The sequence below is a fragment of the Lycium barbarum genome, chromosome 3 (assembly GCF_019175385.1).
Source record: "Lycium barbarum isolate Lr01 chromosome 3, ASM1917538v2, whole genome shotgun sequence".
Lineage (NCBI taxonomy): Eukaryota > Viridiplantae > Streptophyta > Magnoliopsida > Solanales > Solanaceae > Lycium > Lycium barbarum.
The window spans coordinates 3,077,186-3,091,937 of record NC_083339.1 but is presented as its reverse complement, the minus strand read 5'-3'; the positions used below and the strand labels follow the sequence as shown (position 1 = coordinate 3,091,937).

Sequence of the window (14,752 nt, the reverse complement as noted above, 5' to 3'; positions counted from 1 at the left end):
GATGTATTGATCCTACCTTATTAATCGCACAAAAATAAGTAGGGTTCTATATAAAATATTGAAGTTTCGGGGTCCCGAAGCATGATTAATCTATGGTCAAAGTACGTTAAAAAGTGTAATGGAAGAAGGGTTAACCAAAAGGGCCGGAAAAAAAAGGGAGGGACTATAGCGCAGTAATTTACTGCGCTATAGTAGTTAACGGAGCCGTCCCCGTTAACTGCTTTAGCGCAGTAAATTACTGCGCTAAAGGCATTTTGGTAACATTTTTTTTATTGGGGTATTTTGGTTCAAAATGTTTTTTTTGGGGCATTTTGGTTCCGGACTCCTCCGCAAGTCCACTTGTATACCAACCACTTAAATTGTTTAATAATTTTTTAAAATTTTTAACAGGATAGTAATATTTTTTTGGAAAAAGGGTCAAAAATACCCTTTTACTATAGGAAAAGGATCATATATCACTTATATGCCCTCCGTTATAGTTTTGGTTCATATTTGCCCTCAAATTTACACAAATGGTGCAGAAATACCCTCCATTAAAGTCCTCCAACATGGCAAACACCAATCCACGTGGCCTGATATTTCACTGAGGTGTATGCCACCTCACTGTCCCAACCCCATTTTACCCCTCCCATACTTCTTCTTCCACACTATTCCAAACGCCCCCCCCCCCCCCCCCCATTCCAACTTAGGGTCTGATTAATCTCAGATTTTCACTGAAATTTTTCAAATTGCTGGTTAAATTTAACAATTTTTTTTTACTTGTGCCATTACTTTTAAGGTTCTGGATTAAAATAATCACTTTTTTCTTAAGGATTAAAATGAATATTTTTCCAAACGTTAAGGATTATTTTGATTACGTGATATATAAGAATGACTAAAATGATATTTCTATACATTAAGGACTACTTCGATTACGTAGTACTATATATGAAAACTAAAATAATCCAACCCCTAAGGACCATTTGGACCGTTTTCTAGGTGAAATGTCTATCAAAAGCAATTTTATTTCTAGAACTCGAAGTCGAAATTTTTAATTAATGACTAAGAGTACTTATCACTTCAGAGTTTAAGTTATGTTCAATGTAAATGTAAATTCTTTTCCACTGATCACATTAATAGCCTGTTTGGTCAAGTTTTTGGGGGGTCAAAAGTGTTTTTTTTTTCTTTTTCTTTCAAAAAGTGTTTATTTTAAAACAATGGGTATTTGGTCAAGCCATTGAGAGAAAATAAATATTTTTAGGGGTAGCTAAAGTTGTTTTTCAGAAGCTAACAAAAGTAGTTTTTTCCCAAAAACGCTTTTTTTAAAGCACTTTTGAGAAAAATACACTTAGAAGCACTTTTTAAAAGCTTGATTAAACAATAATTAATGCTCAATAGTGCTTTTTAAATTAATTATTCAAACATAAACTGTTTCTTACCAAAAGTACTCCCTCCGGATCAAAAAAAGAGTCCACTTAGCCTTTTTTTCTTGGATAAAAAAAGAGTCCACTTAGCAAATCAAGAAAGAATTAACCATGTTTTTCCATATTTGTCACTATTAAGTGTTATATGATCAAATCTCAATGCCTATTTAATTAGGGGTATTTTAGTCAAATTACCTATTTTTGTCTAGGAGTTAATATTTTCTTAAGGGGTGTGCAAGTGAACTCTTTTTTTAATCCGGAGGGAGTAATATTTTGAAAATCACTTTTCAAAATAAACTGATAGCACGGATATATATATAAAACTTAACTCTAGCATTCCGCCCTAATATTTGATGATCTTCAAGGGTCGATAAAAATTTTGGATGATAATATGGATGGGATTAAAGAGGTAATGCCTATGGACTATGGTCAATTAAATTAATTTTGAATAATGATATGGAGAGGATAAAAGAGGGAACGTTTAATTCTTTTTATTTTTCATGCCACGGAAATTAGTAAAGTAACTAAATCATCCGCTTGAAATTACTAGTTCACTACTAGTATAGGATGAAAATACATACTACTACTTGTATTGATAAGACATTACATTTGTAGGAATTAGAAACATTAATTAACCGGGAGAAATTCACTTCCCTCGTGTATATACTATACCAATCTTAGTGATATATTTTTCTTTTTAGTCCATCCAAAAAAGAATGATGTATTTTCTTATTTGTCAGTAATTTAGCTTTAAATTTACCTCTTACGTTCAACGAGATGATTTATAACCACATAAATATCTTTGAATTGTTTAGACTTTAGACCATAAGATTTAAAAATCTTACTTTATTTCTTAAACTTCGTGCCCAGTCAAACAATATAACATAAATTGGGACGGAGGGAGTAATACAAACGATGTGTACTATTATCTACTAAACACCTTTTCTTATTAATCATTAATCAATTGTAATCGAACCCATTTATATAGGAAATAGAATTGATTTTTCAACTCATCCCATATATAATAGATGTAGAACAAGAAGAAAAAGTAGTAGATCTTTCCTTTTGAAAAAAAACGTTACCATAAGCTATGTGTTAACATTTAACTTTTACAACTTACAAGTCATTGTTCAACATTTATTATTTCTGTTACACTTCACCAGGTTGACCAAGTTCAAGATGTCTTTGTGTCATACCAAGCAGGCTACAATATATTATATTCCAATTGTCAATTTTGTCCTTGTCACAAATTTAAAATGATAAGATTGAGTTGTTTAATCCAATATCATTTCACATTTATATATGTATATCATTATATAAAACCTAAGTACTGAAATACTAGAAGATGTTAGTTGAGGGCTTTCTTGTTGGATAAACTTTACTCTTTTGGAAAGTTAACTTGACCAAGTTCAAGATGACTTTGTGTCATACCAAGCAGGCTACAATATATTATATTCCAATTGTCAATTTTGTCCTTGTCACAAATTTAAAATGATAAGATTGAGTTGTTTAATCCATATCATTTCACATTTATATATGTATATCATTATGTAAAACCTAAGTACTGAAATACTAGAAGATGTTAGTTGAGGGCTTTCTTGTTGGATAAACTTTACTCTTTTGGAAAGTTTACTTAAATAGCAGCCCAACAAAAAATATAGCCGGCAGATGTATAGTCTATGTATAATTATCGTATAATGTATGTGTATTGTTGAGCAGTCAAATGTGCAACTTCCACTAAACTCTTTGTACTCGAAGTACTCAAACTTCTACTCAATAAATTGACTATCTGCATTGAGTATGCTTCTCCTACAACAAGTCTAAGCACTTTTTAAATTCCTACCAATATTCGATATCCACTATGGGGTTCAATTAATTAGGATTTCCATCAAAATGTACCACCGAGAGGGGAATGCAACGCTCTCTAATATTAAAGGTGACTTCATTCTGAGGCTCAAACTCATAAAGTTTAATTAAAAATGAAGGGGCACATAATTTCAAATAAAAATAAAAAATGAAGGGGCACATACCACCCACCAATAACCTGGGGCTCAACTAAAAGAGAAAGCTCAAATGTTCGAGCCTAAGCACTTCCGATATACATTGAATGATGATTAGATTCACCGGTGAAATGATGATTAACTAAATAAAATGCAGACCCACCGGAATCAAGACTAGTAGAATCAAAACTTCAAAATATTATATTTTCAACTTGTACATATTGATTAAAACTTTGCATACACACAACTCCTTCCAATTACGAGTTTGGAATAGAAAAAGAAGTACTAGAAAGTAACCAAGGTGCTCAAAAGTCAAAACTTCAAATCCTAATAAAACACAACATTTCATTTACCACGATTCTTATCCTTCTTATTATTGGGCAAGGGCTTATTAAATAGCCCAATAGACGAAGGACAAAATTCCTTTTGCGTCGCGTGCAATTCTTAGAGGTTGTTCCTTTTTGATATAACAATTTAGTACATGACCTTTTTTTAAAAAAATAATAATAAATCTTTTAGACTACAGTTAAAGATCTTTTGCAGACAAATGAGAAATCATATGGGGAAATGTTAAATCTATATATTATTAAAAAAGGATAGTTTTAGGACAAAAAGTAGTTAATTAGTTAATAATTAGTTATTAGTTATTGTTTGAATTTAAAAATAATTAAATATCTATTTTTTTTAAGTAGTGGTTGTAGTGTTACCCATTTCTTTACAATGAGGAAAAAAATTGAAGACCACGTTTCTGCCAAATCAAGTTTAAGTTTTACATATTTGCAATTCATTTTCTTTTAAATTCTACTTAGAAAAATGAAAAATGAAGGTGGAAATTGCTATTCTTAAAAATTGCTAAAAATGCTATCCATGTTATACTATTCCTAAAAAATTATTGCTAAATTACAAGTCTGGAGCACCAGTTGTGATTGCATTATTGCAACAAAAGCAGAAACTTAGAAACCAACTAGACTCCTCCTTACCCAATTCTCTCAACTGCACTTACACATCTATATATAAACTCACATTTAAAAGACCCCCCCACTCCCCCCCCCCCCCAAAAAAAAAAAAACAACCAAAACCAACCCCAAAGCCCACGTTTGTAACTTCCCCATTATCCTCATTTTACTCTTTCATGATCACACACAACCTTCAACTCACAAATATACACCATTAGAGTCTTTCAAGTTTCACGTGGCAACTACAATGGAATTGAATTAATTTTCAAAAGTTTAAATTTTAAATTTTTGATTGAGAGTGGTTTTTTTTTTTTAAATTCAAATTCACTATAAAGAAGGGTTGCAAATTGTCCACTTCCACGATTAACTATTAATTAACTGCTACATTTAAAACAAATTTAATTTATAAGAGGGCAACTTCTCTATTTAGATGCAGACGTGCTTTCATAAAAAATATTTTTCTTTAAAAGTTATAGAATAGTATGGTTGGCTCTTCATGAGAGCCCTTTCTAAGGAAAAAGTGAGAAACTTCTCTCCCATGGTAAAAGAAGTAGGTAGTTATAGCAGTACTCCTCATGTCACCATTGAAGAACTCCCAGAACTTTTTGGAAGCATCGGACAAGTAATATGTAAATACTTTTGGCTATATGTTTCAGATTTTTTTTTTTCCATTAGTAGTACATTAACTTTTTTTTTTTTACTTCACAATTCCATGTTGTTCTGTGGTATTAGTACTTGAAGCAAGAAGATAACATGTCTGGATACTTGGTATTTTTATGTTTATCATAGAAATATTGCCCTGACTTTTTATCATCACAATGAAGTTATTGACTTTTGTGACTAGTTGTTAGTCCATGCCTTTGAATGACGCTTAATTCCTTTTCCATTAATATGTAGGTGGCGATGATATAAGACCCGTGGCCATGGAGCATAAAGTTATACATATGAAAAAGGATATAACATTGGGAGTGTTGTTTTGTCATATGAAGATGCTTCTGCAGCACTCTGCTAGGGGCTTTTAACATAGTAAGAACCTGTAGTAGAATGATTTCTTTTATGCACTATATGTCTTAACTGCTAACCATGAATTTATTCACCAGATTATGACTTCAGAGGTTAATTATAATATCAGTGTTGCAATGGCTGAGAAGTCTTCACTAAAGGCTCCTCCAGCATATGGTTTCTGGGTAATTCATATAGTGTACTTTGTTCATTCTTCTTTTTGAATTTTTTTTCTTTCATATTCACATGACTTCCATTTTATCTACTGTCCACTTAAGAGTACTTAAATGTCTTTTATACTTGTGCCTTGGCATGCATGGGAGTAAGCAATTTCAGCACCACTAATTGTGCCTTGGCATGCATGGGAGTAAGCAATTTCAGCACCGCTAATCACTCGATTTCCTCTTCTATTGGACATAGTAGTTTTTTTTCTCCCTTTATAAGTTGAAGTTAATTAATAGTAATAGATTTGGAAACTTATGACAAAAAAATCAAATAGAGGTTTGAAAATTCTATTATTTTTTGTTTTACATTTGACAGGCAAAAATTTTGTACGAAGTACTACCAAAAGTTTAAAAAGCTGGAGACAAATTTAAATTGTATTTATCTGTATTCTCTTTTGTCCTCTTTTATTTAAGAGAGGAATTGTTCAGAAGATTGTTAATAAAATTAAGTCATATTATCATAACATTGTAACTTTTGAGCCATTAAGCAAATAAAAATGCACGCTAACTCATAAAAATCGAGATTAGTAAAAAACTTTCTTTATGCAGCAATGAACACACAACACATAGCCAAATTTTTGTATGAATATTTTGAATTTAATATGATTAATTTTAAATTTTGAATGAAAATATAAACTCTTTGAATTAGATGTGGTCAGTTTTTAATTTGAAATTTGAAGATGTAACATAAACCTAATAAGAGTTCTTTGTAACTGAGATTAAAAAAAAAATAACGATGAATTAGAAATGAAAGATAAAGTTATTTGATTTTTCTATAATTTACCTTAAATTGATGTTGCCTTGCAATTATTCCTAATACATTTTTTACCTTTTCAGACTATTTACGGAGCAGAAAAAAGTTATTTCTCTGTTTATATAGACTTTAGCTCATTTATTTTTTACTTCTATGGACTCTAATAATTCTTTTTTTTAGAACAACAACAGAAAAGGAATATTCATCCTTTTCAATTTATTGCAACTCTGAATATATCATGTTCACATGTTATGCCTTATCATCATATGTGGTGCAAAGTTAAAAGTAGATAATTCTATGCTCGACAAATATACATCATGTGGTTGGGTGCTCAATTGAAGTAGCAATTTCACCTTCCAAAGTTTCATATATTGTAAAGGATACATGTAATATAATGATTTGAATTGTGTATTGCCTTCCAATGAATGGGAGCTTTTGTCACTCAAAGATTTATTTCTTTAACGGGGTAATTTAAACCAATATGTAATGGAATGTAATAGGATTTGTGGTGCGATTATCACATGTTCCATAACATGATAACCCAAACATGTCTTTCCCTCTCTAATTAGGTAAAGAGAAATATTCATCCTTTTCAATTTACTGCTGCTCTGAATATATCATGTTCACATATTTAATTAGGTAAAGAGAAAAAGATACAAAAATATTTTTTAGTAGATAATACTTAACTGAGTTTGAATTGAAGAAGTATTTTGAACCGGCAAGAGAAAAGTTATACTATGAATAAGATCATGTAACTGAAATAAAAGATGGAAAAACAAAACAAATGCCAAGCAACAAAATAAAATTATAAAATATAATAAAATTTCTCAAATAGAAAATATAAATAAATGCTTATTGCATATAATACTAAACGAACAATTATTAAAAATATTAATAGATTTTATGATAAAATAATTAAAAAACTTCTCTATTTATACATTAAACAAATTTGGAATCACGATAATACATAACATTGTTTGGACCATAAGTAAACCACTTACTGGGAAAACCTAAATCATAATTTACTATGATTATATTATAAATTAAAAAATATGAAAATAATTAATGTTTAGTGATAAGAATGTATATGAAGTCATGTGTAATTTTTAGCACTACTGGTCTAATCCAATAGCTTGAGATTTTTATGATTTTCTAACATCACAATATGGAGAAGTAAATGAAGATGTTCCTCTTGCTGATGTTATTCATACAGTACCAGCAAACGGGTACAATAGAGCTATTAGACATTATTTCTTTGGTATTATTGGTGCTAAATGTTGGCTTCTATATGGTCTTTTCAATAATACTTGATTTTGGCGTTGTCTTACATGGGGATTGTTACGCTTACAATTATTCGAATGAAGATAATGATCACAGGAACAATTCATCAAGCAAATCATCATCTTCTTTTATGCAAAGATCTTTAACTACCTCTTTTAATACTTCAACAAAGGATGCATTGGAAGCTCAGGGATATTTTCAGGGTGAAATAGAAGTCTGTGAAGTTTAAGTTTCTCCAAAATTTAAAATTTCGGTTTAAGATGATTGTTGTAACAATTTCACATATTAGTTACATACAAACATAGAAGAGATAACATGAAAGTTGTGTACTCCCAATATCTTCTTCGTATAGCTGTTTTGTAACTATAAGTATTTTTACATGCATAATTTTTTTTCTGATATGTGAACTTCTGAATTTAAATTTCTTTGGACAATGATATAGTTGAGAGAAGCGCTTTGCACAATGCTATAAAGAAGATTTCACTGCAAGATGTCGGATCACAAATTAATTTGATTGGATAATATAATGTTTACAGTTGTAAGTGCATGATGCTCATGTCTTTGTGCATTCTCCTTTATCAAATGATTTATGGTCACTTTGACATCAAATTTTGATGCTAAAAAGTAATTCACCCACGTTAAAATTATTATGCTTCAAAATAAAGTTCTTTTGTTTCCCCAGGCCCCACCCATTTGTGTGATTACACCGGTATATCGTTGTTGTATAAAGTTCTTTAGTCACATTTATATTACAATTAATTATGTTGTACCTAAATATATATTGTTTAAGAAGAGTACACTTATGTTTTGTTAGCTCTATTCAAAATCATCAGAACTTAAAGATAAGATTGTTACAATTATCTCCCTCCGCTTTTTTTTTTCTTTCTTTTCTTTGAGACAATCCACGCATCGTGCGGGTACGTATACTAATTATAGTAAAAAGATTTGTAGGTTATTACAAATGTTAAACGATATTCTAATCTTTTATTTATAAGATTGAGCAAAAAAGAAATGACGCATCGTCTCCCTAAAAGTGTTCAGTCTTAAAATTTTAGTCCCCATCTAACAAAATCTTTAAAAGATGATCTTAACTTGAAAAAAAATCGCTGGGAAGAGCTTTTTTTTTTCCATCAGGCATAAATTCTAGCTTTTGCCTATAAGACATAACTTGTGGTCAAACGAGCAGATTCATTATCTTGAACAATCCCCAGCTTCAACCATATTGGCAAAAACTAGAACTTATACTTGATGGGCAACAAAGCTTTTATCTTTATTCCCCATCAAACATAAGTTTTAACTTTTAATAAGACAAACTTGTGGTCAATTGAGCACGTTCTTTGTTTTGAAATATCATGAACTTCTGCCCTATAGGCAAAACTAATTTATGTCCTCAACTTATGCCCGATAGGCAATAAAAAATTTCCTAGCAATTTTTCTACTTTATTTTCTGAAGTAGAGACTGTTTTTAAAAAAGTTTGCTAAGCGGGGTCAAAAATCAAGACGATCCCTTATGAAGGCCATTGGGCAATTCGCAGGAATGCCCTTCTTTTGGGGTGGTCTTTAATTTTTTGCCTATTAAATTGGTGGTCTTTAATATTTGGCCTTCGCCTAATACAATGAGGTTTGAGGTTCAAATTCCGACTCAGTCAAAGAAATAGAAAAAATTCGCAAGGCATAGCTTGTAGCAAAACTCTACCTGCAGGCAAAGTTTCAGGTAGAGTTTGAAACTCTGCCTGCAGATAGAGTTGGCATTCAAAATTTTGCCTGAGGCATAGCAAAGTTAGGCCTCAAGCAGAGTTTTGAATGCAAAACTCTACATGCAGGTAGAATTTGTATTCAAAATTCTGCCTTAGGCATGCAAAACTTTGCCTTGCAATTTTTTTACATTTTTTAATTGACCGGAGGTTCGAACCCGAAACGAAGGGGCTTCTAGCGAATGCCAAATTTTAAGGGGCCAAAAATTAAAGACAAGTGCTTTTGAAGGACAATCCAAAAAAAAAAAGAAGACATTTGTGACTTAAGCCCTTTTATTCTTGTATGCAGGCCCATTTTAGTTGGGCTGGATGACAGATCTGATATTCTATTGGGCCATTAAAAACCTAACAACAAATCCCAATATAAAGATAGTGTCACTAGGGTTTTATTCTTCTTCATTGTGACCGGAGGCAGCTCGCCACATCAACAGCAACAAAAAACAACAACAAACAAAAACAGCCATGGTTCTAAAGTAAGCAAAATCATCTTTAATATCTTATGTTGTAATTTTCCATAATGATAAGCCCATATGATATTTATATTGCAAGAATTTTTTATTTATGCCCTGTTTTTCATTTTCATGGAGGTACATCAGAAGTGTGCCAAGATTGATCCTTTTTTGCTAATCTGAGTTTTGACTACTTGGGAAATGGTTAAAAATCAAATCTTTATTGTGTTTGCCATCCTTTTTATGAGATGTATGTTCATTTGTAATACAATTGGAGTCCATTGTGGGAGAAAAGTCTATTCTTGAAACCCATTTATTGGTAAAAAGTTGCTATGCTCTTTTTTTTTTTTTTTTTTTTGGGATCTTGGGTATGGCTATTTGTGGTTTTGTTACTGTAAAGGTTGTGTCCTTTGTATATTTTGATACAAAAAGGGATAAAATTGGATGTTCAACAAATGATCTTAACAAATAAAATAGTGGGGGAAGAATATTGAGCATTGTTTCTTGATTGATGTTAAGTTAGCTTAATTGGTTGCCCTTTATTAAAAGAGTGCTTAATGCATAGTCAATTATGGATTTGAGGCTCAGTTGGTTGGTTGAGCATGAGGCTTTCATAATGGAGGTCTCAGGTTCGAAACCCCCTGCCTACAACACTAGGGGCTTTGCTTTCTGTGTTGAGCACAAGGCTTGCCTAGTGTGGGTTATCTCTCCTGTGTGGTTTGCGAGCTATTGCACGGGAGTTGTGTTTTCCTTGTGCGCAACCGTACGGTAGCGGCTGTGGGTTCCCATGTCATCGAAAAAAAATTAGAGGTCCTTTAAGCCTTGTTTGATTTTATGTACGATTGAATATGATATTACAAATAGTTTTGTACTTCTCGAGGTGTCTCTAGGAGGAAATTTAATAGATATATGGCTGCCTCTAGCTTTATGTTATTGAGAAACCTTGTAGAGATGTTATGAAAATGACAGGCTCGTGGTGGATCATGGGTTCGCTTGCCATATATAACTGATAGCTTAGCACTTTGTCGGAAAATGTATACGCTTCCTATGATTAATTTTGCTGATTATACAAGCGTGCATGATTTATGCACTGCCTTAATAGGGAAGGTATTTGTTTGCTGAATTTGTTATGATTCAACTTGACTTCAACAAATGGTTTTATAATATCAAACATGCCTCTTTTTTTTTGCGCCGGTTAATTGGTAGCACTTGTAAGTGATGATTCATTAGTTTTACTGTTATTTCCATTGCAGGACAGAACTCTGCCGTTTCAGCGGTGCCAAGATATACCCAGGGAGGGGCATCAGATTTATCCGTTCAGATTCTCAGGTAACATATGAATAACATTTCCTTGCTGATGGCAGTTCAAGTGATTTGTGTACTGATGGTAAGAGGTTAAGTCATGATTGCTTATAGTATTTCCCGGTTCCTGTAGGTGTTCCTATTTGTCAACTCAAAATGCAAACACTACTTCCACAACCGCCTGAAGCCTTCCAAGCTTACATGGACAGCCATGTACAGGAAGCAGCACAAGAAGGTGAGTCTGTAATAAAGCATTGACAAGCTACATTTTCTGAACTTAATGATCTGCTTTCTACTTTTAACTTTGCCACTAACATTCCAACTTGAAGGATAGAACTTTTTCATATAAAGTTGTACCCTGGAATTAGGGCTGGCAAGATGGTTAAATAGAACAAGTAACCATCCAATCCGACCATTAGACATGGGTTGGATAACTGACTTTTTAAAAATGGATCAAATATGGATATTATCCACTAAAAATGGATATCTAGATGGATAATATGGATAACTGACTTGTGTAATTAGAGCTTTGTTTTGGAGGCCTGGTCTTTTCAACAGAACCCTTCCTAGAAGGTGGCTGTCGGAACTAGGTGCTCTTTAGGTGTTTGTTCTGTGTTAGTAATGGTAACGTTCGCGGTTTACCCAAAAAAATGGGCGGGTTGGATATTTTATCCGTTTTCGACCAGCCCAGATCAGACTTGGCCCCCTGCCCGTTTGCATCTCCTACCTGGGATGCACTTTGTTTTCTATAAAACTAAGTGTATTAAGAAAATTTGGAATAACAGATGACTTGCCTTTTTGCTATTTCATGGGCACTTTTTCAAAATTAATTGTGTTTTCTTTTATGTGCTTCGTAACATTAGGATATTGCACAAGAATCTGTTAGGAAGAGGAGACGCGCCACAAAGAAGCCCTATTCTAGGTCCATTGTTGGTGCAACCTTGGAGGTTATCCAGAAGAAGAGAGCTGAAAGGCCAGAAGTTCGCGATGCTGCCAGGGAAGCCGCTCTTCGGTATGCATTCACCAAGCTCTTAGCATTTACTATCAGTTTATCTATGTAAAAGAACCCTGCCAAGGTGAAAACGGACCCCTTAAGTTGTAGGGATAACTACCATTTTGGAGAGCTCTAAAAAAAATAGCCGGCAAATTTATATGTAATGTATATTAAGTATAAATAAATGTACATACATACATCATCAGTGTATTGGTTTTGTATATTTTGGCTAGCGCCCGTAATTAATTTCGGCTGATGGGACAAAAATGCAAAATTCCTAAAGTTGTATCTATTGACGATGGACTGATTAGTTTGTTTATTGGGTTTCTGCAGTGAAATCAAGGAAAGAATCAAGAAGACAAAGGACGAAAAGAAAGCCAAGAAGGCAGAGGTGATGGCTAAGTCACAGAAAGCTGGAGGTAAGGGTAACATGCCAAAGGGAGGAAAAGGCCCTAAGCTTGGCGGTGGTGGTGGAAAACGCTAAGCGATTGTTTATGTTGTTTTTCCTAAGTAGTACTTAGAGTGGTTTTGCATCTTGACTGAGTGTAGCTATATTCTGATCAGATGGTAAGCTGCAGACCAGCAGTTAGCATAGCACACTTCGAAACAATATGTTGTCTGAATTTTGGTCTTGTCTTAAATATGCAGATTGTTTATTTTCGATCCGTTATGATAATTATAATTTTGTTCCATTATTAGAAATTATCATCGTTGCAAAATACTGGTGGTTAGTATTTGCCGATTTCACAACTGGTCATGTGCAGCTTTCGAGTTGTATAGCAATCTGTTTCTGGTTGAAACCCAATTTAAGAGATACTTCGCGCTACATCGGTTTGATATTTTAGTGGCTTCTCCTAGATAATAATCATGGAGCTTTCTCCTTTCTTTGCTGAGATTCAAAAGTAGAATTATAGATGCACTTCTTTGCTTTTTGTTCCTATAAGGATGTGGGTGAGCTGAAATGTCATTGAGTTAAATGGAAAAACCTCTTTTTGAAGGGCTTACCACTCTGTTTGGTATCTGTTTTGGAGCTTCGATTAATTCAAAGTCGTGACCTGCCATTAAAGAGGATCCCCACTCCCTACTTGTCTTGCCGAAGGTGGTATGTCATTTTGAGAACTTAGATAATATATCCGCAAGTCCTTTGCCAACAATTGTTGTGGCAAATGCAGATGCAAAGCCTCATTTGTTGTCTAGATTTCTTCATGCCAAATGCTTATGTACGACTCAATTGCAAGAGCGGAGTTTTACCAATGTGTTGGACCTAATTGTAGGAGTGGAGTTCTACCAATTATCTCCCGAGCCAAGTGGAGCATGCATGAAATAATCAGATGTTTTTTTCATTTTTTTTTTCATGCGGAGCTATGCCATTTTGGACTTGAACCAAAGATCTTGCGAAGTAAATCATCGCACCTATTATCTGAAAAAATTGGAAAGAATGTCCAATATTAATTCTGAATGCCAAATGCATTTTGTGGTGGACCTCAAAATGTTCAAGCACAATGGGAGACTGAAGAGCAAGTTAGGAACAGAAATTGTCTTTCAACTCTTGGACCAAAAGACGCAGATACCTTTGAAAGTAGCAGATTCTGTGGAAGTTTTCGCACGGACCGCCCTTCAAACGCACCGCTTTTTAAATATGCTCCACAACCCCCCCCCCCCCCCCCTCCCCTCCTTATTTGTTGCTACTCATTTAATGAAAATATTTAGATATGTTTCGCTCGGCATAAGTTTTGTAACGTTTATCTTCAGAAACTGAACGTTGGCATAAGTTCTGTAACGATTATCTTCGGGAACTGAACGTTAGCCTTGTATTTACACTATGACGAGTAGAATCTAAACTTACGTCGTGCAAAAAGTTTTGAAGAGCAAAAATTAAAAACCGCAAAATTGAGGGGAAAAAAAAAATTAAAAATCACCCCTGAAATAGGGGCATTCTGTGCGAATGACCCATGATTCTATGATCCAATGTACAATTTCTCTCATATTCGGAAAGTGAACATAATTTTGCTCAAATTTGACCCAATCAGCCTATTGTGAGATACTATGAGGCCAACAAAATAATATTGAAGTTGAACTAGAATTTAGTATAGAGACACTGAATTTAGGAAGCATAATTTGGAAAGCCCTTGGCAACTAAAAGCCATCATAGAAGATAAAAGGCTGAAGCTTAAAAACTTCCAAAACTGGATAATTATTTCTCAATATTGCTTTGGGGAAGCTAATGCAAAAATGGATTCACCAGCAAAGAGAAGCATAGAGTTGGCGGACCCAACATGGTACTATAACATCAACAACTTCCAGAGCCTGCCAGGTTCTATTAAGGTTAATTTTCTTTACAAACTTGTGCATTTAACGTCAAAAAGATTAGTCAACTCTATTATCAAAGAAAAGGAGTGACAATTTGGCACCAATCATAAAAAGTGACGATTGTTTTGCGGAGGTTTTTACAGAAAGACCCTTGATTCTGCCAAACAAATCACAATTACAGATACCAGGGAGCGTACTGAATGGACACGTTGCAACTGCCTATCTTTAAATTTAGGCACATCAAGAGTTGTTTAATATAATCATGTACCCTTGTGTACGAAAACTTGTTTTTTTTTTTTTGGTGAACTTGGAAATACACATTG

General features: G+C 33.4%; 1 protein-coding gene across 1 annotated transcript; it reads left to right on the top strand.

Moving 5' to 3' along the window:
- Positions 1 to 9,700: 9,700 nt before the first annotated feature.
- LOC132629931 (large ribosomal subunit protein eL24-like) lies at positions 9,701 to 12,784 on the top strand. Its single transcript, XM_060345358.1, has 5 exons — positions 9,701 to 9,847; positions 11,077 to 11,152; positions 11,259 to 11,360; positions 11,989 to 12,137; positions 12,453 to 12,784. The coding sequence occupies exons 1-5, from the start codon at positions 9,837 to 9,839 to the stop codon at positions 12,601 to 12,603; spliced, it is 489 nt and encodes a 162-aa protein (XP_060201341.1). The 5' UTR covers positions 9,701 to 9,836; the 3' UTR covers positions 12,604 to 12,784.
- Positions 12,785 to 14,752: the final 1,968 nt, after the last annotated feature.

Bases quoted from the DNA above. Each gene is read 5' to 3' on its own strand.
- LOC132629931 (XM_060345358.1), top strand. The intron at 11,153-11,258 runs GTAACATATGAA...CGGTTCCTGTAG, and splicing joins TTATCCGTTCAGATTCTCAG to GTGTTCCTATTTGTCAACTC. The intron at 12,138-12,452 runs GTATGCATTCAC...GGGTTTCTGCAG, and splicing joins GCCAGGGAAGCCGCTCTTCG to TGAAATCAAGGAAAGAATCA.